At 42.6% G+C, this 27,759-nt stretch overlaps 1 protein-coding gene across 9 annotated transcripts in view; it reads left to right on the top strand.

Moving 5' to 3' along the window:
• Positions 1–27,759, top strand: part of SUPT3H (SPT3 homolog, SAGA and STAGA complex component) — a 455,041-nt gene that overhangs the window by 415,167 nt on the left and 12,115 nt on the right. For 8 of the 9 annotated variants that reach the window (XM_045009237.1, XM_045009238.1, XM_045009239.1 and 5 more), the window contains one exon: positions 8,891–8,924. The exons of the other annotated variant lie outside the window; for it this stretch is intronic. In XM_045009237.1, the coding sequence (XP_044865172.1) occupies positions 8,891–8,924 (34 nt within the window). The remainder of the gene's footprint in view (positions 1–8,890; positions 8,925–27,759) is intronic. 9 annotated transcript variants of the gene reach the window in all.

The following is a 27,759-nucleotide window of genomic DNA, read 5'->3' as shown; positions in this document are numbered from 1 at the left end:
CTTTAAGTTATTTATGTTTAGAAATAGATCTGAGTTGCCAAGTTTGGATCCAGTGTTTCACCATGTTTTGGTGTGTTTTAGAGTTGGGTTTTCACATCCATAACCAAATTTGCATTGAATTTTGGGGTGCTGGGGTGTTATGTTCCAGTTAAGAAGTTTGCAAAAATGCAGCAGAACCCTGGTCCAGGTATCTCTAAGCTTTTGGGACTGTTTGATGCTAGTCTTGAATTAAATAGCATGGGCCTAAATTTCCATAATGGTCTTTCATTTCAGTCTTAATTTGCTTTTGGTATACTCATCAGGAGGATTGGATGGCTTTCTACTCTTCCTACCCTTCTTGTACAATCCTAGCAAGACTGACCCTGTCCACAATATGGTTACGGTTGAAACCATGGTCTAGTGCATTTTTCTTGATCAGTGTGAACAGTTTTTTGTTTTGCTTTTCTCGTGACAAGCATGCTAGAGACTACACATTAAGCTAGTCTAGCATGGTTTAATTAACCTAGTTGGTCATAGCAGCTGTATTGTCTACCACCTGAGTGTAGGAAGGGCTTTTGTCAGGAATCTCAATTAATCCATCATCATTTGATCTCAGTATACAGTTAAGATAAAAATGTTATAAAAATAAGCTATATTGCCTATGAACTTAATCTTTGGTGGATCTGCCATTTAAAGGTCATGCTTTTTCTGGCTGTCACATTATACAAATGCTTAGTAAATTGTGAGTCACTGATAAGTCCAGGGCCTCACTCAAACTAATCAGATTCTGTGAAGACAGCATAAAATATGCTGTGAAGTGGCTTCAGCTCCAAACATCAGCAGTCAGTTGTGAGTGTCAAACAGTGCTCAAATCAGGAATTTGTGTATCTGAAAAGATCAATATTGTGTAAAACTCAGATCAGTTGAAAGCCTCTCCAGTGTTTTTCTGAGGGAGTTTCATAATAAACTATTGCTTTCAGTGGGTGGATGTGCCTGTTGCTTCACTACAGCCTGATAAGGTATCTTATGGCCCACCCCTTGTTGAGGCTCATTTCTTAATTTATCTTACCGTTAAATGTCCATAACAAAACGTAGGCAGAGTGAAACTCGGTAAACAGGTTTTTTATGGCTCCAAGGTCATTTTTTCAGATAGCTTCTCATGATGAATTTTTCAAATCCAAATTGCTTGTTATGTTCATTTTGCTTCACTTTCATCCAAGCATTGACTTTCAGGCATTAACACTTTAGCTGTGGATATTTTTCTAGGCCTAAATTTGGCAGATTGACTTTTTCCTCCCTGATGAAGCTAGAAGGAGTATTTCCAAATCTGTCAGTGGTCCCACCGCACCCTTTGCTATGGGCAAGCCCTGCAGCAAAAAAGAGCTAGTTGTGGCGCCTTCTAGCATCTGCCTGGGACTGCCAGAGGAGAATGCTTATGAGAAAATTGAGGCAGTCCCTGGTGCCCAGGTCTGAATATATTGCTGCCGGGCAGCAGTAGACCAGACCTTTAATCAGCAGCATTCTCAGTATACTGCCAAGTCTTTTGTCACTCTACAAAGTGCATAACTGTTCTTAAACATTGTTTTTAACAATGTATTTTCCAGTTTGTATGGTGTATAAGAGCATTTGGGTTATAGTTCAGGAACTTACTTTCTTCTGTTGTTTTCAGAGATTTATCATCCCCTTATTCAATAATGTGAACTCTTGTCTTTTAAGTACAGTATTGTGGGGAGGGGTTGTATGACAAGGTTATTCTGTTTACAAAGGTATATTCCACATTTGAAATGGTTTAAAAACATTTTAGGGCAGTTATTCACAGGCTGACTTGTTTGACAACTGGATTGATAATTAAGGGAGGTCAGTAATCAGTCTGGAGTGGATTTAGGTTAATTAACCACAGTTTTTCAGAAAGTACCAGTTAGTGCATTTACATGAGAAGGTATTATGATACAGTCGATAAAATAAAGAAGTGACCAAACAACAGTATCTGAGGGTTTGTTATTTTCTAACCTAAGAATAGGATGATATATATTATATCACTGTGATGACGTAGCCCTGGCTCCAGTATGTGAGGTATTGTATATATCTTTTCATATTTAATGACAATACTAATAATGCGTGTAATTACCATAATCAGCGTGTGTGTTCAGGTTCTTGTACTGTGGCATCTGAGTGCCTGTTAAAGAGACACCATCAATTTGAAATCTAGCAGGTTTAAAAAAATGTAGTAAAGTGCCACTGAGTCCCTTTGTCAGTTTTGCAGTCCTATTTTCCAAAAATGTTTCTCTTCCCTTTTGCGTATGAAAGACCTACACAAAGAGGAAACTCACTGTACAGGGGAAAAAGGGAACTTTACTGTATAAAAAATTCTGTCAAATGGACAAAATATGTAATTGGGGGTGGGAGAAAAAGATAAATATTTTTCCTCTATCTTTAAACTGCAATTATTTTAGGTGTCCACTTGTAACAATAGGTGGTAAAAGGTTTTTAATCTAGAAGCCTGATTTTTAAATTTATTTTTGTTTTATTTTATTTTTTAAATTTTTTAAATTTTATTTTATTATTAATGTATTTATATTTTGAAAATTGTGGATAGAATGCATATTATATTTTTCTGAACAAATAATGTGCATTTTAAAATGGATTTTAAACTATTTAGCAGCTAAAAACTGTGTACCATTAGTGCACTAAAATACATATTTAACAGGGTTAAAAAAGATTTGTTATAAAAACAAAAGGCCTAAATACAAATTTACACAAGCCTCAATATGTATTTACTTGAGAAACATGCACACAAATATAGATTTATATAGAGAAGAATAGCAGTATGGTCTGCCAGGTGAATAATGGGCACCAGGAAATGGCTTCAGAACTCTGGGCACAACTGAAGATTTCTGATTTTATTTTTATAATTTCTATTGTAAAAGTGTCCGAAGGTCCCAGTCAGGACTAGAACCCCATTAAGCTAGGACAGTGTTTCCCAAACTTTGGACGCCGCTTGTGTAGGGAAAGTCCCTGGCCAGCCGGGACGGTTTGTTTACCAGCCCCGTCCACAGGTCCAGCTGATCGCGGCTCCCACTGGCCACAGTTCGCTGCTCCAGGCCAATAGGAGCTGTGGGAAGCGGTGCGTGCCGAGGGTACGTACTCGGAGCCTGGGATAGAGAAGCAAACCTCCCACCCCGAAACCCTCTTTCCCCATGGGGAATGATCATTCGGGGCCTTCCCTGGTGATCTAGTTTTCATCCTCATCCCCAGATGAGGTGGTAGTGGGCCCCTCCCACGCCATTCTGCTGGATGATTTCAAAGAACATGGGGCCCTGATTCATACGGTGGCTGCAAACTTGGGCTTGAAAGTGGAGGTGATGGCTGAACAGGCGAACACCCTGTTCAAAGTGCTTTTGGCCTCTACCCCACCTTGTTGCGCTATCAGTACACAATGGGGTCCTAAAAATAGCAAAATCCCTTTGGCAAACTACTTCTTCCATCCCTCCCGCAACCAAGAGGGCTGAAAAAAGTATTTTGTCCTGGTCAAAGGGTTAGAATATCTGTATACTCACCCTCCTCTGAGCTTGCTGGTTGTCTTGTTGGCCAATGAGAAGTACAGACAAGGGCAAACCAGTTTGACCCCCAAGGATAATGAGGCCATGAGGCTGGACCTTTTGGGGAGAAAGATCTATTCGATGGCCAGCCTTTAGTTCCGGTAGGCCAACCACCATGCTATCTTGGGGAGGTACAACTTCAACTTATGGAACTCCCTCCATAAGTTCAAGGATTCACTGCCCCAGGACTGGGCCCTGGAATTTGGGGCACTGCTGGAGGTGAGTCCGACAGCTGTAAGGTCCTCCTTCCAGATGGCGTAAGTCGCGGCCAATTTGGCAGCTAGGGTGGTCACGTCGGTGGTGGTCATGAGGCACAGCTCCTGACTTCAGACCACTGGCCTGTTCTAGGAGGTGCAGGCCTCGATCCAGGATCTTCCCTTTGATGGGAATGGTATCTTAGCAGAACATATTGATGTGAGGCTGCACAGACTAAAGGACAGTTGGGCCACCCTTTGCTTGTTGGTTCTGCATACACCGCAGTTGGTGAGGAAGCAGTTCTGGCCACCCTTGCTGCCAAGCCTTGGCAGCCTTGATGATGGCATGCAAGAAAAAGGGATGGAGACATGAGTTTTGATTGTCACCGCCCTTCCTCCTCCCACTCCCCTGCACAACCTGCCCCGCTGAAGCCTCATGGGGGACCAAAGCGCTCACTTTGAGGATGCGCTCAAGAGTGACATCCCTGTCAATTCCCCAGATTTGCCTCATTCTTTCCTCAACCATCCCTACCTTTCAGACTGGTTACAGGTCACCTCGGAATATTGGGTGCTAGAGATTATCTCAGAGCTACACCCTGCAATTCTCAGTTGCCTCCGCTCTACCCCCACCTTCCCTGTCCCTCTTCAGGGACCCTCATGCAGCTGGGGGCAGTGGATGATGTCCCCTGGGACATGAGGGGAAAAGGGTTCTAGTCCCATTATTTCCTATCCCAAAAGGGAAAGGGGGTCTAAGACCCATTCTGGACCTGTGGTGCCTCAACAAGTCTCTCAAAAAGTTCCGTATGGTCTCCCTGGCCTCAATCAACCTCTCCCTGGATCCGGGTAATTGGTACGATGCCCTCGATCTGAAGGACACTTATTCCCATATCTCCATCTTCCAAGATCACAGACAATTCCTCCATTTTGTGGTGGGCGGTCACCATTTCCAGTTCATGGCACTCCCCTTTGGTCTCTTGTCTGCCCCGAGGGAGTTTACAAACTGTGTGGCACCAGTGGCTGCTTACCTCAGTCATCGAGGGGTTCAGGTCTAACCATATCTCGATGATTGGCTCATCAAGGGCAGATCTTGGGATCAGGTGCAAAGGAGCCTCAATCTGGTTCATTCCTCCTGCCGCGACCTGGGCCTGTTGATAAATGAAAAGAAATCAACCTTAAGGCCGGTGCAACAAATAGAGTTCATTGGGGCGGTTCTCGACTCCACATGAGCCAGAGCCTTCCTTTCGGAGACCCATTTCCAGGCCATGTCAGACCTGATCTCCCATGTGAAAAACTGTCCACTCACCACTGCTCACATCTGCTTGCAGTTGTTAGGCCACATGTATGTACATGGTCCGGCATGCCTGGCATCGTCTCCGGCCACTGCAAGTATGGTTGGTGTCAGTGTACATCCCCAACAGACACAATCTAGACCGGATATCAGGGTGCTGGTTCACATCCGATCATCCCTGGATTGGTGGCTGAGCCCCAAATTGATGTTGGAGGGAGTTTCCTTTGCAGCCATGGCCCCATCGCTGATCCTGGTTTCTGATGCCTCAAACTGGAGCTGGGAAGCCCACCTGGGCAAGCTCAGCATGCAAGGCTGCTGGTCGTGGGACAATCTGTCCCTCCATATAAACATCAGGGAGCTCAAGCGGTTTGCTTGGCCTGCTAGGCTTTCCTGCCCCACATGAAGAGCAGAGTGGTGCAGGTCCTGAAAGACAATGCTGCAGACATCAACAGACAGGGCGGGGGTCAGGTCATTGGCCCTTTGCCAAGAAGCTCTCCACCTTTGGGGCTTCTGTGTGCATGCTGTCCATCTGGTGGCCACGAATCTGCCCGGGGCCAAGAACGTGGTAGCAGATTGCCTCATCAGGACCTTCTCATCTCGCTACAAGTGGTCACTCCACCCAGAGTTGGTCAGTGTGATCTTCCGGAGGTGGGGGACTCCGCAGGTGGACCTGTTCACATCTCATCAAACGAGGAAATGCAACATGTTCTGCTAGTTCTGGGGATTAGACTGGGGCTCCCTGTCAGACACCTTCTGCACTGGTGGTTGCGGGCTCTGATATACACCTTCCCACCATTGCCACTAATCCACAAGGTCCTTATGAAGACCAAACAAGACAAGGCAAATGTAATCCTGATAGCTCCTGCGTGGCCTCAGCAGCACTGGTTCGGCATGCTGATGGAACTTTTGGTAGCCGCCCTGTCTGGCTGGACCTGCTGTCCCAGAACCACAGCAGTCTTCTGCATCCCAACCTGGTGGCACTGCACTTGACAGCATGGCTTTTGCATGGTTAAATATGGAAGAACGGGAATGCTCGGCCCGGGTCCAACAGTTCTTGTTGGGTAGCAGAAAGCCCTCCACCAGAGCAACCTATCTGGCCAACTGGAAGATGTTCATGGGCTGGGCCTCGGACTGGGGTATCTGGGCTGAGCAGACGTTGCTGCAGGCTATCCTCGACTATCTTCTGCACGTCAAGTTCCGGGGTTGTCCTTGTCATCGATCAAAGTCCACTTGGCTGCTGTTTCGGCCTCCTCAAAGACCTTGCAGGCAAGACGTGATGGGTGGGTGAAACGAACTAAGTGAGGGTGGAGGGCTATGGGGCAACAAAATAATAGGATGTTCCCAAATTTGATTCAGTTGCAGGTTATCATCTACTAATTGCATGGTATTATTATTATTACCTGGTCTTTCTTCTCCCTTTCCCCTCATATTTGGCTGTTTTTGTCCCTTGGTGGTTCAGTCACATCTGACTTTACACACTGAGTTATTTGGGATAGGGAGCAGATAACTTGTTTCTTTGAAGTGCCTCATGCACTTTTGAGAATTCAGAGATAATAAATAATTAGAATAGTGAATGGAGCATGATGAGAAAGGTCCCTCTTTGACCAGAGGCAAGTGAGGAGGGAGAAGAAATGATGAAACAAAATCCAGCACATTAGCTGCCATGGCCAAATATTTGTCAATTAAATCGTTCAAGGAAAAAAAAAGGTAGCCTGTCTAATGAAACTGAAGATAGTCTCATTAGCCATATAAATGGCTAATATTTTTGAATCTTGGGTTAAGCTTTTGGCCTCAATAATCTCCAGTAGCAATGAGTTCCCCGAGCTAATTATGGGTTAAATTAAAAAGTTTCCTTTTACCAGTTTAAATGTGTTGCCCTTCAATTTCATTGACTGTCCTTCTGCTCTTCTGTTATTTTACCTTCTCTGTGCTAGTCATTATTTTCTCTGTCATGTCCCCCTATTATTCATCTCTTCTCCATACCAAACAGTCCTGACCTTTTCTCTCTCCACGGGGAAGTCACCCCAGGCCTCTCTTCCTTTTCTTAACACCTTCTATTTCTGCTATATTATTTTTGATAGTGATCTAACTGAACAAAGTATTCCAGGCATGAAATGGTTATTTAGTCAAGTGACGGACACATGGGTGTATGTGTTTTTAAATCTTTCCACCTGCTTGTTTTCATCAGTTTGATTCATAAACAAAAAACAAATTAGAACAGTTCCAGATATTAAATTCAATATTATGTCTGCGTCCCTGTAGGCAATTTGGCTCAAAATAGCAGTCGGGCCATTCTGATACACAAGGACGGGAGGCAGAGTTTAATGTTTCATTGCTTTTCTAAGGGTTTGCGTCAGAGAAAATAGTTAGGTTTTCAGGAATTGAAGGCCTTTTCTCCTCTTTAGTGGAGCAAGACTTTATCAGCACATAAACACAGCCTTACCAGCATCCCATAGATACCTGGTTTGCTTCTTATCCCACTCCCCCAATAAAGAAAAAGTTCACATGTGGACAGAATGATAATTGACTGCCTTGGCAAATAGTGTACACATTTTGACTGCAGTTATTTTCCAAATTAAATAAGCCATTCAAGTAGGAAACTCTTTTTCCAGTTATTTGGGCTGAGATTTTTCAAAGGAGCTGTAACGGCACATAAACTCACCCGGCGCTGGTCTCTTCTGGGAATTAGCTCTGCCAGCCTTGGAGCGCCCTCTGCAGGCTGGTATCCCACTGCCACTTGGCCCCGTTGTCCCTCCCTGGACTCTGGTGCCCCGTTATCTGGGGTGCTGCCCCCAACAGTACACCACTCAGTCTCAGGGTCTCCCCTCCCCAGGGAACCCCCACCCACTATCCCCACCTTGCCTCAGTCATAGGCTACTGCCAGTCACCAACTAGCCCCCGTGCCCTGGGGCAGACTGCATTGTCAGCCACTCGTCATAGGCAAGGTGGGATCTGGACCTGCTGCCTCGCTCTGCAACCTAGTGCCTCTATAGGGCCTTGGACAAGGCCCTGCAACCTGGGGAGTTGCCAGCCTGGAGCTCCCCAGTCCCTCTGGCCTTTCTCCAGCCCTGCCTCACTCTAGGCACCCTGAGCTTCCCAGCAGCCAGGCCCCTCTCTCTCTGAAGGCAGAGAGAGACTGTCTGTGCTTCTGGCCCCCTGCCCTTTTATAAGGGCCTGCTAGGCCCAGATTGAGCCAACTTCAGCCTGATTGGGGCGTGGCCCCCAGTTGAGGCTGCTTTCCCCAATCAGCCTAGGCTTGCTGCTTTCCTAGCAGCAGCCCTCTCCCAGGGCTGATTTCAAGCCCTTCAGGGCAGGAGCAAGTGACCACCCCGCTACAGGAGCCAATGGGGTTTGGACACCTAATTCTCTTTGAATCCTTTGAAAATCAGACTCCAAGACTGGGATTTTCAGAGCCGCTGATCACCTGCAGCTCCCCTTATGTTCATGTGGAATTATAGACTCATAGAATATCAGGGTTGGAAGGGACCTCAGGAGGTCATCTAGTCCAACCCTCTGCTCAAAGCAGGACCAATCCCCAGACAGATTTTTGCCCCAGATCCCTAAGTGGCCCCCTCAAGGATTGAACTCATAACCCTGGGTTTAGCAGGCCAGTGCTCAAACCACTGAGCTTCTGACAGTCAGGTACCTTAATGTTTAACTGAGTTGTTACAATATAATACTACATTGAAGCCTGCATGGAAAGGAACTGCTTTTCTGTGACAAGGATTCTTTTCTGTTCTATGTAGGTTCTTATACTGCGCCTTCCATTAGTGCATTGAGCAACGCGACTACACATTTGTCATATCGTGTTCTCTCCTTCCTCTCCCCAGGATAGAAGAGTGTGCAGTGGAGTGGTTTGTTTTGGTAGGTTTTTTTTTATAAATATGTAGTTTGTAATGTATTTATGTTAGAGAAGGCAAGGCCAAAGAAATGCTCCTTTGCACTTGGAGTGGAAAGTGGTGAAGTTTGTGATGCACCTTAGATTCCTGGGAGATACCATTCCATAGTCTCATACTGGCCACAAAGGAAACTCTGTCTCCTTCACAGATGAGTTTTACTCTTATTGTGGAGAGTTCCATTGTGTCAGAGGAGTGAAGTTTTCAACCACAGTCTTCGTCTCAGAGCTTTTGTGATCTTCTGCTTATCTTGGGCCCAGCCCTTGGAGTACCTTGAAGATAAGGACTAAATCCCTGAACTTGATTCAAAATCCTTTGGGAAGCCAGAGTAGGAAGTGAGGGACAGACTTGATGTGTTCATGGTAGCCCATGTTGCTAAGGAGACATGCAGCAGTGTTCTGCACTAGTTGGATAAGAGCTGAGGGCTTCATGCCAGTTATATCACACTACTGTAGTCCAGCTGAGAAGTGATGAAGGTGTGAATAACTGAAGCCAGACCATCATCTGCCACCTTTTTCTGAAAACAAATGAAGCTGTATGGGTACATTATTACTTTAAATGATCTTAGAGCTCACTTGTCTCCCACTCTCATCTTTATGCCTTCTTCCATGTTTACGCTGTACTTGGAATTCCATTTGCATGCTGAAATTCATCTTTAAAATACATGACTGCACAGACTTTCGGTGAGAACCCTCCAAGTAGTAATAATACTTAGCATGTTGATGTGTATAGCACTTTGTCGCTTCGAACATTAACCAGTTAATCCAAATATGGAAGGTAATGGCAAGAATTATTATCCTGTTTTACAGATAGGCCTATTTTTACACTACTAGCTAACACCTCTTTGCCATATTGAAATAGTAAAGTGAGTCTGAGGCGGTTGTATGATGTTCACTTCCATTAGTGTCTAGAGCAGGTTGATATTTTACTTATTTAAACAGCCTTACTTGGCATTAAAACCAGTAAAGCTCTAAAACATGAGGAGTTGGCACAATTTTAAATGCAAAACCTTTGACAACTTCTTTGAGCAGTGTCCCTTTGGATGCTCCATTGTAAGTGTGCTTGCATCCCTGCACAGCTGATCGGAGATCTTTGGTAGCAATGTCTGCTCTGCCCACACATGTGCTGTCCCCCTTCATGCTCTGCCATGAGGCTAACCAGCACACAGGGGTGAACCCTCCCCCCCCAGTTCTTTCTCAGCTGCCCCTGCTAGAGACGGAGCTATTAGCAGTCCGTTCATCAGATCGTTATCTCTCTCTCTTAGCATTTCAATAGCCTGAACTCCTGACCTCCTCCTGCACCCCAACCCCCTGCCCTAGCCCTGATCCCCCTTCCTGCCCTCCTAACCCTTCGGTCCTAGCCTGGAGCACCCTCCTGCACCCCAAAGCCCGTACCCCCAGCCAGAGCCCGCACCCCAACCCCCCAATTTCATGAGCATTCATGGCCCACCATACAATTTCCATACCCAGATGTGGCCCTCAGGCCAAAAAGTTTTCCCACCCCTGCTCTAGAACCATCCAAATAACATTTAATAATTGCCATAAAGCACTCTCATTGTGGAGGTTGTGTCCCACTAATTCACAAATAGTGACTTTGAGAACATTAGGCCTTCAGCTGTGCGTTTAATACCACAGTAGGTCTGAATTAATTTCACTCAGTTTCCCCATTGCCATGTCATATTGCTTGCTGCAATTTTTTCTAGTGGTTAGGATGGGCCCATCAGTCAGAACTTCTGGTTTCTCCACTACTACTGGCTTGTCATATGTCCAAGTTACATCTCTTTTTCATCCGGCTGTACGATGGGAATATTATTTATCTTCTTCAAAGGACATTGGAAGGATTGATGTTTAAAATTTGCTTTGAGATCCTCTAATGAAAAGCATGCGGCTCACCAGGGTAAGTGCCCTGGCGGGCCGGGCCAGTTTGTTTACTTGCTGCGTCCGCAGGTTCAGCTGATCCCAGGCCAATGGGATCTGCGGGAAGCGGTGTGGGCCAAGGGATGTGCGAGCCGCCGCCCCCCGCCACCCCTCTTGGCTTGGGACAGTGAACCATGGCCAGTGAGAGCCACGATCGGCCGAACCTGCAGATGTGGCAAGTAAACAAACCGTCCCAGTCCACCGGGGGGGCTTACCCTGGTGGGCCGCAGGGCCAAAGGTTGCCGATCCCTGCTTTAGTGTGATCTGTTTCCTTTCCTTATGCTCATCATAATTAAGACATTATCCAAAACTTCTATTTGACTATTAGAGGTATATTTTATAGGCTCAATAACATTTTCGCATAACTCATTTTGTATTTTGCTACTGTATACATCAAATGAAGTCATAGCACTTGGTTTGTGACATCAAAGTTGCTATGAGAATGTGTGTGAGCAAACAATGATTTAGCGGAAAAAGAAGAGGCAAGTTTTAATGCAGAACATTTTTATTTACATTTATGTTTTAATAACCAGCTTAATTTTGGAAGAAGTCAGGAAAAATAGTGAAAAGATAAATGTACTTATGTTTCAATATTATGATTTTTCACCAAGTACAATTATGTATTAAAGAAAAACAACCTTGAATTTCAAACAAGACTCTAAGGGAGCTATTGGCATTTCCAGCGAACACATTTGTCAGAATTCTTTTTCTTTCTTTCTTTCTTTCTTTCTTTCTTTCTTTCTTTCTTTCTTTCTTTCTTTCTTTCTTTCTTTCTCCTAAGTCCTTCTATGGTTCTATTAAGCGCTAAGCTCATTACCTACACATTTTGAATGGTATAGTGAGATATCTTTATTACAAAAGCGTTCTGTGTATTTTAGTAGTCCGGATATAGCACTCTTCTGACAGAAAATGCCCTGTAATGAAGGTGAAGCTTAGACATTATTTATTCCAAATACTGGATCTTTCCATCTGAAAGTTTATAGAGGCTGAAAAACTGTTGAATTTGGAGATTTGCAAATAAAAATAAAAAGCACATCTCTGAAAATGTTCCCTCCTAGAAAACAAGTCCTATTCCCCCTTGTGAGCATTATCCTTGTGTAACATTACATCGGTAGGTAAGGCATTTCTGTCACGGATACCCTTACTAATAGAGACACAGTACCACCCTCTTCTGGAGTGAAACAACTAACACATTCTGAGTCCATGCTCGGTACTTTGAGAACAGACTGTCAGTTGTGTTGAATTATGTGGAATATTTTTGTGTCTGTTACCTAGTCCACTTTTTAGGCTGCAGCAGCTTAAAGTTAGAGCTGTGCAAACTTTGTGCCCAAATCCAAATTAAGCCTGGCAAGCTTCCAGAAAAGGTTGGAGCTGGCAAATTTAAATAATTTTCAACTCAGAGCTATTTTTTCTGGGTTTTATGTTATCACATATGAGTTAAAACCAAGGAAAAACCTGTTTCTAACTGATTTAACCTCTTTTTGCCTCCTGCCTTGGTCAAGTATCTTTTGTCTTTTATATATGATTGTTCTCTAAAGATAAGCTACCTGGGCATTCCTTATGGAATTATACAGCATGTAGGATATATGGAAAGGCACATTTTGCCTATTTAATAAAATACAACTTTTAAAAAAATCTATGTTAGGGCTTTATAGAATGCCAAATATCATATGTCTAGGCACCAGTAATAAAAAAAAAATACAGTTTGCTGAAACATGTTAAACTGATTTTATGAGCTTTGCCATTTTTGGTTTTCAAGTTGAGCTATTTGTACATTTAGGCTCTAAATACAAATTTAAACAAATAACTTACATACCAAAATATTCACTGTGTTATAGTTGTGACATGAAAATAATAATCAGTTACTCAACCAAATAGTCTCTAATACCTATCCATCCTATATTAATGGTTTGGCATGGAAATAGTCTTACATGTATGATATGTTCATAGCAAAAATTATACGTAAGACCCAAACCAGAAAAACACTTACGAACATGCAGAATGCCTGCAGAAGATCTTCAGAATCCATTGGAAACAGTTTCTTGCACCATCAGAAATTCTAAGTAGAGCAAAGCAATCTAAAGCATCAAATATGATAAGAAGTATCTAGGACAAGATTTAATGTTGCCACCAACATGACTTTTACGGCAGGTGATAATATGGACACCACCTGGAACGTGAAAAGAGGGCGACCTAGAGAAACATTACACAGATCAATAGAGAGAGAAGCCAAATCAATCAACATGATACTCAGAAACCTGAACACACCAACACAAGACCAAACTAAATGGCAGTAACTGGTGGGTGCCCTATGCAGCTGAGAGGAGGATAAAGATGACAGATAGGTGCTTTGGGGAATGGGGCCATCGTCACAGAGTGGAAATTCCAGGAAGCAACTTACTTAAATAAAAGCAGGGACATAGTTTGAACTTTGTGTTTGTTAAGAGCTGTACATTCTCACACCACCTTTGTGGAGTGATGATAGGTATTATCTCCATGTTGCAAAGGATGAAAGTGGGCTGTGATAGAGTCAGGGTTAGACTTGAGGAATTCATGGCACCCAGTTGTTTTCTTAATCCACTAGACCATGCTGCATCTTACCCACAAGCTTGAATGCTCCTTTGTTTTATAAGCCAAATAAAAGTTGGAAGTAACTATTAGTTTGGATAGGAAAAGGTTAGATAGCGGGGGGTGGGTATTTTTGTTTTCCTCCTCATTAAGACAAAACTGAATCCATTTTAGATCTAATATCGTCACAGTAAATCAAACTTGCTGGTGAATGTTTTCCTCTTTCATATTAAACTAACAAATGCTATAGGGCATAACAGTGTATTAAACCCGCTCTACTGGACTGAAGCAAATTTGGAAAGGACAATGTTATTTCCTTTTGGAATGGCTTCTCTCCCCAAAAGTGTCTGAGTGGCCGGCATGCCGTTCATATAGTTTGATGAATAATTTTTTGGCAATGATGGCTGGAGACTTGCTTGCTAGTAGCAGTGTTATCCATATGGCCTGAACACCAGCACTAAATAGGCAAGGACAATGATATAGTATGAAGAAAGATTAAGCACAATGTATAAAACCAGGAAAAACAGCAATTTGCATACTTATATCCTGATGAACTTTGGTTAAGATAGAGTAAAGGGATCGTCCCATTTCTTCATACTAAGATTTTTATATTCCATACTAAAATATTTTTCTTTGGCTTCATGATGTAGTGAACCAAAAGACTTTTTCCTTGTAGCAACAAGAGGTTCATATAAATAGCAGTATAAGTAATAGATCTCCCATAAGTTATGCAGACTTTATAAGAGGTTACATGCTTAACTGTTAAATGAACTAGATAATCGCTTTAGCCTTAAATTAGCATAGTACATTGTTAGGGAAAGCAGTGCTGTACACCTAATTATCTTAGGGAAGGGTTTGTCATGTTTGTATGCCTCACATTTACATTCATGCCATACTACATTTAATTTATAAAGAGGTAGTTTAATTTACAATTTCTTGTGCTGTTTCCTGTCCCTCATTAGCTGAATCAAGGCTGAAATGTTCTGGAGTGAACGTGCATGGCTACCACCATCCTCAGCTCCAAACTACAGTGAAACTGAAATGATACAGGACAAGAGGGCAAATGTTGAGAACTGGAAAAATAGCAAAACAGAACAGCATGAAATGTCAAACCACATTTTTAGGGCGCTTTTTACTATATTTCCATAAATGCATGAGGGAATTATGTTGCAAATACTTGAAACTGTTTATTTTCATTTTTGGCTTGATTTTCTAGCATTGAAAAAACCATGTCTAATGATCTTGAGCATTCTTAAAGAAAAAAATTATATTTTACATAATGGTTTGCATGTGTGAGTTCCCTCTGGCAGAAGCACTATAATTAGCCTGTCGTCTCTCAGAGAAGAGACTATCTGTCTTAAAAATGCAATAGCGAGTTTTGGCTGCGAGGGTTGAGAGCAGAACATTATGATTTTGTTAAAAGATAAACATTATCCCTTTTCACTTATTCATCTTTCTTCTCTTCCTGCTTCTTTGGCTCAGAGCTAGGCTGGAGAAGTAAAGGACAGCTGAGCACAAACAGTTTTCTTCCTTCCTCATGCAGCAAACCATAGCGAAAGATCTTGGCTCCTTGACATCAATAACTTTGCCTCAACCCAGCTTGGAACTGTTTGGGCAGCCTTTCCAAAAAAAAAAAAAAAAAAAGGTACAATAAAAGGGGACCGAACTTCCTGTTTTAGTCATAAAGTAGCAGATTCAGCTAAGACCCACATTCCTTTGGGATTGTCCATATTCTGCCCTGGAGAGTCAGGGATGTGGAATATTATTTCCTTGCACAACTTTATTGTAGCTATTAAAAGACAATCAAGTAGAATAGGGAGGTGGCAGACAGTGATGTGTGTTTCAGTCTTTTGCGGTCTTGTTACTAAAGGAAAGTAATTTTGGTAGAAATGCTTTGCTGCTTTTGGGCAGCCGTGTCCCTGATCGGTGGAGGGGAAGAAAACTTAAACCACCACAGAGCCAGAAAAAAATAACTGGTTTGAGTTGGCACAGCTGCTCTGGGGTGTGTTAACTCTTGGTATTATTATGACTGAGGTTTGATTCCCAGCATTGACAATTAAATATGGAACCAATGATCACAATTGGTATCTTTCCAGGCCTATATGGCTACACCAGCAGGGATGGTAAGAAGGTGAGGCCTTCACTGAGGCAAAGAGTACAATTAAATTCCATTTTGAATGTTGGCGTATGTGCACCAGCCTATGAGGGCTTATGGAGATGTGTTGGTGAAAGGCTAACTGCAATTGTAAGGACCTTAATCCGTTGGCAGTGGTCATGGACCTTAAGAAGAGTAGTTGGTAGCTACTCTGACTTGTGCAATTAAAATATATCACCTTAGTCTTATGTTTTTCTTCTGGGCATCAATTCTTCTACTGTTACTTTATCACCCTGCATGTTTACCTTCCTTTACATGTCACATCTTTTGTCCAGAATCCAGAAGGATTATTTTCTCTCCCCCTCCCACTTTCCTAATGTTTCTTTTTGCTAAAAAGATAGAGACTTCCTCAATTATGGGTTCTTTAGTAAAGTTATAATTCTATTTATTTTAATTCTGTATTGCAAGTGAGTGGCGGTACAACATTAAATTTAAAAAGGAGAGCAGAGAAATATGGTAAAAATGAGTTCTCTGGGCACCCACCTATGCTACTGCAGGTCTGTGAATGTCTGGAACTGAAAGCTAGCACCTGCAGAATAGTTCTTGCAGCAACACTTTACTGATATTTCAAAGGCCAACTGCCTTCAGATAGTCATGGGAGCTCTTCAAAATTGCAGATTTCCCATTTCATTTGGAATTTAGCTCCCTCTTAGTTGTGTCACAAACCCAATGACAGCAAGTACATTTGTCAAAAGGTTAATTCATATATCAGTTGATTTTGCCATGGGTCCAAAACCCAAAATAGGATTAAATGTATCTTGTTTCAAGTTTCATTTCCAAGCTTGCTCCTAGTCTACTGATGGGTTCATCAGTTTGATCTGGACAAGCTCCCTATCACTGGAGCTTACCTGAAACTTTTGGATCTGCAGAATTGAGCTGTGTATCCTTTGAGAACAAATTTCGGTATTTGTGATGGGATTTGCTTCTGATAGGGCAAAAATCCCCTGAGAATAGCCTTTCTCGTAATATTTCAGCACTTTTACTCTTGCTCCCAGGCAGAAACACACACAAATGAAAATTAATGGAAAAAAGTAACTACACCTTTTCAAAGTTCAGAAGAGTTTGGGTCAGAGGTGGGAGATTGACAGAATTTGATAAGATTTGGGGATCTTCTTTTTTCAAGTGAAAGTTCAAGAAGGGGGAACCAATAGTGTAAGAAACGGAAAGGCTAAAGGAGGTGTTGATCTGACAGGATAAGTAAGAAGCTGAGGGGTTGGGTGGACATACCTGTAGGGCAATTTTTCTCTCCCTTTGTGAATGATTTTTTATGGGCTTTTTTGTTGCACTCTAAATGGAAGGGAGAGTTGGGAGGAATAGTCTACCAGAAAAACACTCATGTGAGAGGCTGAACAGAACTTTACTCAATAAGATTGAAATAATTGAATGGTAGCTTCGAATGGTAGCTGCTCCCATGGCAGGCCTTTCCTTTTGTTACAGAGCTCTTCTGAACCTTTTTTTGCCCTGAAAACGCTATGGACTGAGCTTCTCTGACTGTCCAACAGTTTGCCCTATAAAGGGAGAAAGTACCCCAGTCTGAAGGGCCCATTAATCTGCCCACATCTTCAGTCCCTTTCTTCTCACTTCCCTCAGTGTTAATTCCTTTCTCCTCCAGCTTTTGTGCTCCCAGCCACTCTTCTGCTTCCTAGAGTGGTGCAGCTGATCTGCTAGAGATGGGAGCCACAATGAACAGCTCCATTCAGTGGTCCAGTTTGGTATTATACCTTCCATTTTAACTTCTGTGAATGAAACACTCCATTTACCATTGTTTTAAGGAAACGTCAAGGGTATGAATATCACTGAATGCTGCATAAATGAACACCAGTTCTGAAGATACGGCTTTGTTCTTCCTCAGCTTCTACAACATATTGAAAAGGCATTGGCAGGAAACCAATAATGAATTTGACCCATTATCCTGTTTGTTTTGTAGTGCAGTGATCCTGCTTCCTGTATGTTTTTCTGGTGCAGAATGACATTGTTTAGAGTAAGACCAGATATTTGTCTTTCTCTCCTATCCGTCCTTTCCCTTATCTTTTGCTAGCACCAATCACATCAACCTTTCACTTCTGAATAGGAAATGGGATCTGTGATTCTCTTTAAATTTCTGGCACTCAGCAGATGAGGTGGAATGGAGACTTATATTAGATGTACAGTATGTGTCACTTCCCAGAGATGAGCATATCACTAACACTGTGAATCAGCTTCTGTATAAATTTATCATCTTGTGATGTCTTCTCTCATGTCAACTTGGTTTTCCCAACATTTTCTCCCACTCATATTCACTTGCTCCCAGAGATCATTCTTCCATCTCTTGTCTTCCAGCCAGGTTCTTGGAGGAAGTGAGAGCACATCCTGTGCTCAGGATTACATCACAGAAAGGCAGAGCACATCTTCAGCAGTGTTCTCAGTCGCTGCTGGTACACAGCCTGCAGAACTGGTTCTTGAAAATCAATGGGAGTTAGGTTCCTAACTCGCTTAGGTGCTTTTGTAAATCTGACTTAATGCCTCTCTGCATCTTAAGGCACATAAATGGCTTGTAAATTTGGCCCAAGGTGTTTTTAACCACCATGACATCTACACTCATTCTAGTCGCACTATTGCTACCAGACTTATAGTGTCAGCAAAGGGCCAACAGTTTAATCAAAAGAGCTAGCATAGAAACACTCACAAGCCCTATTCCTACAGCTGTTACTTGTATGGAAATAAAATCCAGAGAAATTCAAATTACAAATAAGACAAATTTTTAACAGTGAAAATGATTAAGACTAGAATAAACTCACAAGGAAAGTGATGGAGTCTTCCTCTCTTGATGTCTTCAAATCAAGACTGGATGCCTTTCTGGAAGATCTGCTTTAGCCAAACCCAGGTTATTGGGCTCAATGCAGAAGTAACTGGGTGAAATTTTATGGGTTGTTTTATACAGGAAGTCAGACTAGATGTTGTAATGTTTCTTCTGGCCTTAAAATCTGAGTGTATGAATGAGAGTACTCCCAGTGATACAAATAATAATATAATTGGAGATATACCAATCTCCTAGAACTGTAAGAGCTTGAAAGGTCATTGAGTCCAGCCCCCTGCCTTCACTAGCAGGACCAATTTTTGCCCCAGATCCCTAGGTGGTCTCCTCAAGGATTGAACTCACAACCCTGGATTTAGCAGGCCAATGCTCAAACCACTGAGCTATCCCTCCCCCCGGGACTATACAAGTCAGTAAGAACTGCAGGATCGAGACCAATGTGGAACAGTGCTGCTCAGCAATCAAGACAGCTTCCTAAAATATTTTTAAAGTATCGTATAATGTATATAAACAGCATTTCTAGACCCTGGTTTATAATGCAAAACCCGGATAACCCTGAATAAACAGAAAATGACCTCACAAAGTGATTTAGTGTAATAGTGAACCAATGACTTGTTGCAGACTTCAGTTTAGTTTTTAGTATCACAACCCAAGTTCAAAATCACAGCCTAAGTTGGACTTTGTTTCAGTATTTCAGTGTCAGGCTTTATGGGTCATTGTCAGCTTTTTGCATTAAATAACAGGGAAGCGCATACGTGCATCATGAGCCAGCGTATAGCATGGCTGGTTTTAATAGATGCAGCAGATCTTCTGTAGTAACACCTTCATTAATAGTTCACTTAGCGCTGTTTTCAGATAGTGTTATCATGAACATACAGAGCAGGGAGGTATGATATAGCCTGGCCCTTCCCTATTCTGGATTCACCCTGAGGGAAAGCAAGTGGTGCTACCGCAAAGCCCACCCTTGCTGGTTTTTTGCCACAAAGTGGAGGATGGGGCAGGAGTGCAGTTTTGTTACATGTGGGATTCCGTAAAAGCTCACCAACAGAAACTGCTTTGAGAATGCACTGAATGAGAACATCCGCTGGCTGCCCTATTCCCTTTTGGGCTTGAACTGGGCTGACCCCCTCCAGTGAAAGGGAAGTTGCAGTTATTTTTCACCAGCATAGCCCTTGAATCTGGTTCATTTGTCAGTTCTTTAAAATTTTCAGCATGAGTATTGATGATTCAGTATCCTCACCAAATCGTGGAAACTCACTCACTGCAATATCTTCATTACAACTGCTCAAACCCCCCCAAAATTGGGAGGATGATTTTAATCAAATTTTCAACAACAACAAAATTCCTTGGAAACTGGAAAAACTTCATGCAGCTCTAATCTTGGTAGTAGATGTGTGGAACATACATGAGAACTGGAAAGATAAAGGTTGCTTGCTAAAGATGTCACCATATGAAAAATATATTTTTTTTACCATGGTTCAAAGCATACTTAAATTATAGTATGATCTTAACCTAAAATACCTAATGTTCATGCACCCAGGAAGGAATGTTTACTATAAAAGACTATTCAATGTGCAATTTTTAGAACATCTCCATGTTGTAAATGCATTCTGTCGGTGTTTGAATTTGAAGCCATGGTCATCCCCACATTTTCAGAAGTAAATTAGAAGTGGTTCCATATCAGTCATGGAGTTACCCAGGTGTAAAACAAGAGTAAGTGAAGCCTTCTGGTTATACAAATTTTTTTTTCCATGTATTTAGTTGGAGCATCCGGCTTAGACGTTTTTTGTGTAGACAGTGGGAAAACAAAACAAAACAAAACCAAAAAAAAAGTGCAACTTTTACTAAGGAACATTTGGATTTGTACTGAACTGTCTGAACCTTTTAGAAAGCCATGAATTAATTGTACAGTACTTAAACACCTATTTTGCACAAAGTTGGGTACTACACATACTCCTTTCATCTAGAAGATGATTGCTTAAAGTAGTTTACTAATTTAGGCTATTATAGCAATATATTGTATCTGAATATCTAATTATTTTTGTTTATAGTAAATATGTCTTTTACTGGGTATTTTATTCAATTATTGGTTGACTTTGCAACCAATCTCTCTCTCTCTCTCTCTCTCTCTCATATCTATAAAATCTGATGTGCTTTAACTGAGGGCCCTGTTAAGGAAATCAGTATGTGACACTTTGGGGAAAAAAATGAATATGTGGCATATTGTAAGGAATATTGATATAATTTGTTTATAGTGAATGTTACTTGACAAACCTGTTCTGAGCAAGTTACATAGTGTCTGGGAAACATCTCAGAGCTGGATTGGGTAATGGACAATGGAGGTTTTCTCATCTGTTGCCTGTTCAAATCCAGCCTAAGTCAGTAGAGATTGAAGAGTGGCCTATGAGGAATGAGTTGGTTATCTCAGTCTAATGCTTTGCTGAAAAATATCCACAACACAAAACCAACACCCCATTTGGCACCGTGGTAGGTAGTTTCAGCACAGAGGCCAAGGACTGAATCAGTAATGGAGACTGGAATACTTTCTCCTCCTTCCCCATTGAGACTGAGACACTTCATTGGGGCAGCATGGAGAAGTTTGTACTGATTGTTTTGTGGATGAAAAAGGGATTCAGTTCTCTGTCAGTCTGGTACCTCCTATGAGCACTAAATAAAATGGTGTGGCTGAGGAGCCACTTAGAACTGATTGCCCGGGGGGTGAAATTCACCCCTGGGCAGAGAGTGAGTAGAAGGGTTTGCACCATCTAAACTCTATTTGGAGGGGTGCATTTCACCCAGAGAGAATACCCTGGTATATGACATCTTTGCATTTTCAAAGAGTTCCATAAGATTTAATTACACAGTTCTCATTGACTCAGACCCATGAGAGCTGAAGACAAAGGAAAAGGGAAATGGTGCAGACAACCAAGTAACACTGATTCATGAAAAACAAATATAAACTTGCTATAAAGTGCAGTTTGTGAATTAGTCTAGTTCCAGAGCAAGGCCAAGCTATGAGGCCAGCAGTTCTGTGGTGGAAGCTCCAATTTTTCACTGACATCAGAAACATTTATGGGGGGATATTTTCAGGAATATGAGCTGTTCTTGACCAGTTTTTGCAGTGGATTAGGCACAAACATGCTTTCCTTGGGCATCAGGTGTATGTGTCTTTTTTCCCACTCTTTTTTCTCCTTAAGCAAAGGGCCCAATAAAAAGAAAACTGAATTCTCCACTGATGTTTGGGCTCTAAGGCTGAACCTACGTATGTGGGGAGTGTGCAACTGCCTTGTGCTTTGGGGGCTCGCTGCTATGGAACCCCATCCCTGTAACACAAGAAAGAGAAAACTAATGAGCCAACCTCAAGTGTCCCAGAGCCCCCCATCCTCAGAGCACAGGCAGAAGGAGAGGACTGGCTGCTTCTATGTGTCAGCAACCTTAGAAAATATTGCACCCCACCTAACCCAGCTACCAAATACCCTTCCCGGCTGCTGGCTCTCCACAAGCAATGTGACCTGCTCCAGGTTGCAACACTCACAAAATCCCCATCAGAAGTGCCCCTACTCCTCTGCTTTCAAACTGTCTCCAGTTCCCCCATGAAAGATATCTAGCCGCCCCCTCCAAAAATGTTCCTTTTATAATCATCCTGACTCTTTTACTAGATGGTTAAACCCTCCTCCATTCTCAGTGCTCCTTTTTCTGCTGCCACAGCCCTCCTGCTCCACATGATAAACAGTAAGTCCAATTTTCTGCAGATCTAGCTATATGGCTCTACAGTAGAACTAGAACTGCCTGCAGGAGAGGATAAAGCAGGTGTTGTCTAGGATCCAGTCACAGTGCGGCCCCACTCTTGGGTGGTGCCAGTAAGATCCAGGGACTAAAGGAGAGGAGTCCTGGAAGAAGTGGAGAGAGAATATGGGAGAAACAGGAGAGAGTGTTGACACAAGAGTCACTGAGACACAATAATAATAATAATGATGGTGGAGGCGGAAAGGGAAGGAAAGATTGAGATATGGAGGCTTGTAAGCAGGGTTGGGTTGACTAAAGTGATGTGAAAGGGCAGAGACACAAATAGAGGGAGAGGTTTAACTAAGGTGAGGGAGAGGCACACCGGGATAAAGGATTTTAAAAGTAACAATAGAGGCATAGAGGGGAAAACAGGAAAAAGAGCTGCCTAAGAAAAGAAAATATCCTGAAGAAAGATGAGTTAGAGAAGATTTCAGTTAAGTTGGATGTTTTATATATTCTAAACAATTAGTCTGAGGGGGCAAACAGAGATGAAATGACAGACTGGTGAAAAAGTGCAACACGATCTAGAAGAAAACTGAAAAGAAAAGGGAAAGAAGGCAGAATAAAATTCAAAGGAGATATTGTTTGAGAATTTCAAAGCCAACTTAGGGGATTTAACCACGCAGTTCCCATTTGAGAGTAGCATGGCTAAAACCTCTAGTCTGCTATGAGAATCTCCAGTATAGTTTTATATGTTATAGAAATGGCGCCAATTATTATATGGTAACATATGTACATTACTAAATATGTATGGCTTTACAATTATTGCCTAGCCTGGAGGACACTAATAGTACAATATTGCCTCAGGCTAAAAATAGTTTCTCAGATTCTGCAGTATTGACGGAAGCAGAAGGCTTCTGTCAATAAACTGTTTTTACCTGAAGCATTTTTGGTGGTGGTTAATTTTTCTTTCCTCTGAGCCAAGCCAATTGTAGATTTTTGTGTAGTTGTGTACGTACAGACCCAAAATGGATATGCTATAGGCAGAATTTTCAAAAGCATTCAGCATCCACATTCACGGCCAGATTTTCAGAAGAGCTCAGCTCCCATTTAGGCACTAAAATAAGTGGTCAGATTTGCAGAATAATGCAGCACATTGGGTGCACATTGGACACTGTGCTCTTTTGAAAATCTGGACATGTGTATCACATGGTGCTGAGTGGTTTTGAAAATCTGGTTCTTATTTTGGTGCCTAAGTGGGAGCTGAGCTCTTTTGAAAATCTTGCCCCAGTTGTCAATATTGAGCACCTGAAAATATAACTCTGTGCTCTTTTGAAGATATGGCTCTGTATTGAAGTATATTTTAATTGTATATGCAGTATGCATTGGCCCTGATGACATGAAGTGTGGGTGTAAACATGAACTTCTCCCTACCCCAAAATATGTTTGTTATGGAGGACCTCAGGTAGGCTTTCACATCTGACTTTGCACTATTTTGCTGGCAAAATAGAACTAGCCTTATTGAATTCCCTTAGGTCCTCCTCACTGCAGACTCAGTAATTCATACAGCAAAAGTTTCTGCTCCATTTTCATGAGGATTTTTTGTAGGGCTCTTGTTGAACGCCAGCTGCTGATTTGCAGCATTGAAACCTTGAAGTGATCTCCTGCAATAGTTAACCCATCTTCAGAGTAAGATGATTTTGTCATTTTAGCCTCAGAAGATCACGTTGGCCTCTCTAGACCCATCACCTGAATAGGTATGCAGAACACCAGCAAAATAGGAGGTTGAAAATGTCAGATTTGTCACAATACACAGACTGCACTAGTGCATTTTCCTATCGTGTGCAATGAAAATCTACTTGTTCCTCCGCACTACATGGTAATGGAGGCTGCTGCTGAATGTCACTTATAGCAGTGTTGTCTGTGGATGTGTTCTACGATGTGAGACTACTGATGCGTGGGGGTCTGTGACTTTCCATGTTCCATATGGAAAACATCTATAGCTGGCAATGTATCTTCCCGAAAAGCAATGTTCTGCTGTTTTAGCGTTATGTAGGTCCAGTGTATCAACCTGACTTTGCAGAGATGTTGATTATCACACTCTCCAGATCCAGGTCGTTTGCAGAAATGCCAAAATAATCTTTTCAGCAAGACAGACGCTAACGTTTTATCCTGCATTGTGCAAAATGAATATAACAGCAACTGGAAAAGTATATGGTAGTTAAAATGTTTCCAAAAATAAAACAAAAGAAACAATGTCTTTCCCTTTATTGTGGCCCCTTAACTCCAGTCCTTGGAGAAGCTTGCTGATTGATGCCAGTGATGCAACCTGAAAATTAATGTCAATTACCCAAAACAAATGCATATAAGTAATGTTAAGGGTCTGATTTAAACCCACAAAAGCCAGGAAATCCAGAGCTACTGTAGGGCTGAAAGCCTGGACTTGACACTCCAGCCTTACCACAAGCCATTGTGCAGCGAAAGAAAGCAAGGGAAAAGGGAGCAGCACCATCACGGGGAATAATGCAGCATAAGCACCACATCCTTTCTCTGCCCCAAGCCTGGATCCACAGGGTCCCTGTATGCTTTACTGTGAAAGTAGAAAGTTCAATGTGGCTCAAGAAATGGTTCTCTCTCCCCCGCCCCCTTTTTTTTAATTAAACAAAACTTACCTTTTGGGATTCAACTTAATTAAGTGTTCTTTATTGAGAAAACAAGCGATCATGCTTAGTGCTTGCTTACTGTTTTTGCTTACCCAATATCTGAAATGAAGTAATTGCTGTCAGTGTAATTAGTGTATGTGAAAGATACTTGCTGCAATAATCCCACATCCTAATGAGATCAACTTTGCACTCATGATAAATGAATACACACAGTAATGGAGCTGTTCTGGTGTCAGCATGCACACAAATCAAAATGTTCTTACATCAAAGAAGTACTTATTTAAAAAAAATCTTTCCTATGGGATTTAAATATTTTGCAATATATGATTTTAAAAAATGGGTTGTGATATCACTGCAAGCCCTTGATGGAGTTATGAGCGGGTAATCAATCTCTCCCCATTCATAAACCTATATTTAAATGATTGAACAATGGCAGTCAGCCAGGGGAATCTCACAGCCCAGCCAGTTTGTTGCTAGACAAATACTAGTTGTAGATTTAAACTTATGCATTTCTGCTGTAATACTGTATACAAAGGAAATATTAAATGGCTAGTTTTGTTTAAGAGCATAGATTTTGCCATGATGGATCAAACTAATGGGTCCATCTAGTCCACTACTCTGTCCCTGACATTGGCCAGTCCCAGACACTTCAAAAGAAGGTGCAGTTAAGTGATGACTAGTATAGCAAATACAATAAATGGGAGAGGGATGTTGAAGTGAATTGTGGATCATTAGCTCAGCAGAATAACTTATATATGTTACGAAAATGATGGACAAATTAAAAATGGTAGAAAAACAGGCAGACACTTGGAAAGTTTTTATGGATAACTTGAACCAGATCAGAGGGAGTGGGATGGCATGTTTCCCCCATCTTCTCAGACAACTTCACCAGTTTATGAATGGGGATGGTCCCTCGTGAAGACACAAGGAGCCTAGCCTTCCTCACATGAGAGCCCATCACCGTTCCTCCCTTTCATCCACGAGTGACTTACTATCCTGGATTCTGAGATGTATAGTTATACCTAAGAAGTTTTCAGAGTCTCTCTTTTTTTTTTTTTTTGGTCTTCCTCTTTGGATTGGATACAACAAAGATTATTTTGTATCTCTGTGTGGTTCTGTTGATGCTTCCGTGTGCAGCAACCTTTCATGTTTTCAGCTCCCAAGTACACACTGAGGAGTACTCCTGCAGTGCCACCACTTAAAGGAGTGAAGCAGGCACTCCTCTCTGCAGCTAGCCAGCTCCACTTGCTAGTGTTGGGTAGAGGGAGGAGCCATGACACTTCCCCTTTGGGGATGGCTTGCAGACCAAGGGGAGTAGTAGGGGGCAGTCACTGTACTTCAGGGAGCATAGAGATTGTAATGGTGATCCACAGCATGAGTTGTGGAAATGGGAAAATACTCTTTTTGCCCTCCCTGACTTGCACATCTGGAAAAGAGCAATCCAAAATCTGGTCCTTAACAAAATAGATGCAGGTGATTCTTGAGCATAACTTGGTATTGAGATCTTAGTTATATACTAGTAGGAGATGGTGAAAAGCATGAGATATTATCACAAAGGCTCAGTCAGTGGATCAGCCAGTGTCTGTGGGCAAGCTGATCGTTTTTATTATTGAGATGGTCTTCTCTTCACATACATTTTGCATTATGCTAATTTATCTATATTTTAGACTGTTTTCATCCCATGATCCACTGCTTAGATATTGTGTTTGCACAACTATGTACTTTTCATTACTTTGACATGTAATACTCTTTAGTCTGGTGTGTCAACAGAAAAGATACTTGAGCAAGGCTAAATTAATTTGGGTGGTTGTTTAAGGAAGAGAGATTTTGTTATGGTTGTCAACGATCAGAAGCAAAACTTGCAGAATAGATGAGTTGATGTCCCACCAGTGTTTAATTGTCATCCTTCACATTTTTAATTGGTATATTGCATTGTGCACACAGTAGGTAAAGTACTGTGCATACAGCACATAAAAAGTAACCCTCAATACTTAATTAGAAGTGCCGAGTATAACTGAAGATCAAATAATTCTAATAGAATATAGTCTGGTTAGAGTTTAATTCAGAAATGGGCCTTAGCCGTAAAGGCTGCAGATATTTGAATGTGGTGTTCCAGTTCTGGCATAGCAACGACAAAGTAAGTTCAGAACTGGATCCAAATTCTCCCAAAGTTCAGGGAGAGTCAGGTGTCCTGTTTAGGTTTCAGTCCATCTCAAATTAAAATGTTACAAATGTCACAAAGTAATGTATACTTCTGGTAAAAGATTAGTATTACAGGATAAATTACATCAGTGCTTAGTCTACAGCAGGGGTCTCAAACTCAAATGACCCCGAGGGCCGCATGAGGACGAGTGCATTGGCCCGAGGGCCGCATCACTGACACGCCCCCTTGCTGCCCCTGGCCCCACCCCCAATCCACCCCTTCCATGAGGCTCCGCCCCTGCCCTGTCTCTTCTCCACCTCGTCCCCTAAGTGCGCGGCTCCCCGCTCCTCCCCCCTCCTTCCTGGAAAGTGCTAAGCACCACCAACAGCTGTTTGGCGGCTTGGCGGCGGGAAGCGCCAGGAGCCCTCTGATTCCCAGCCGCTGCGGGCAGCTCGGAGCCTTCTGATTCCCAGCCGCGGCTGGGAGTTAAAGGGCTCTGGGCTCCCCGCCGCGGGGGGCAGCTCGGAGCCTTCTGATTCCCAGCCGCGGCTGGGAGTTAAAAGGCTCTGGGCTCCCCGCCACCGCGGGCAGCTCGGAGCCTTCTGATTCCCAGCCGTGGCTGGGAGTTAAAAGGCTCTGGGCTCCCCGCCGCCGCGGGCAGCTCGGAGCCTTCTGATTCCCAGCCGCGGCTGGGAGTTAAAAGGCTCTGGGCTCCCCGCCGCGGCGGGCAGCTCGGAGCCTGCCGGGGCTGGGAGTTAAAGGGCTCTGGGCTCCCCGCCGCGGCGGGCAGCTCGGAGCCTTCTGATTCCCAGCCGCGGCTGGGAGTTAAAAGGCTCTG

Source organism: Mauremys mutica, chromosome 3 (assembly GCF_020497125.1).
Source record: "Mauremys mutica isolate MM-2020 ecotype Southern chromosome 3, ASM2049712v1, whole genome shotgun sequence".
Lineage (NCBI taxonomy): Eukaryota > Metazoa > Chordata > Testudines > Geoemydidae > Mauremys > Mauremys mutica.
The sequence above is the reverse complement of the archived record's forward strand: the minus strand, read 5'-3'. Positions and strand labels throughout refer to the sequence as shown.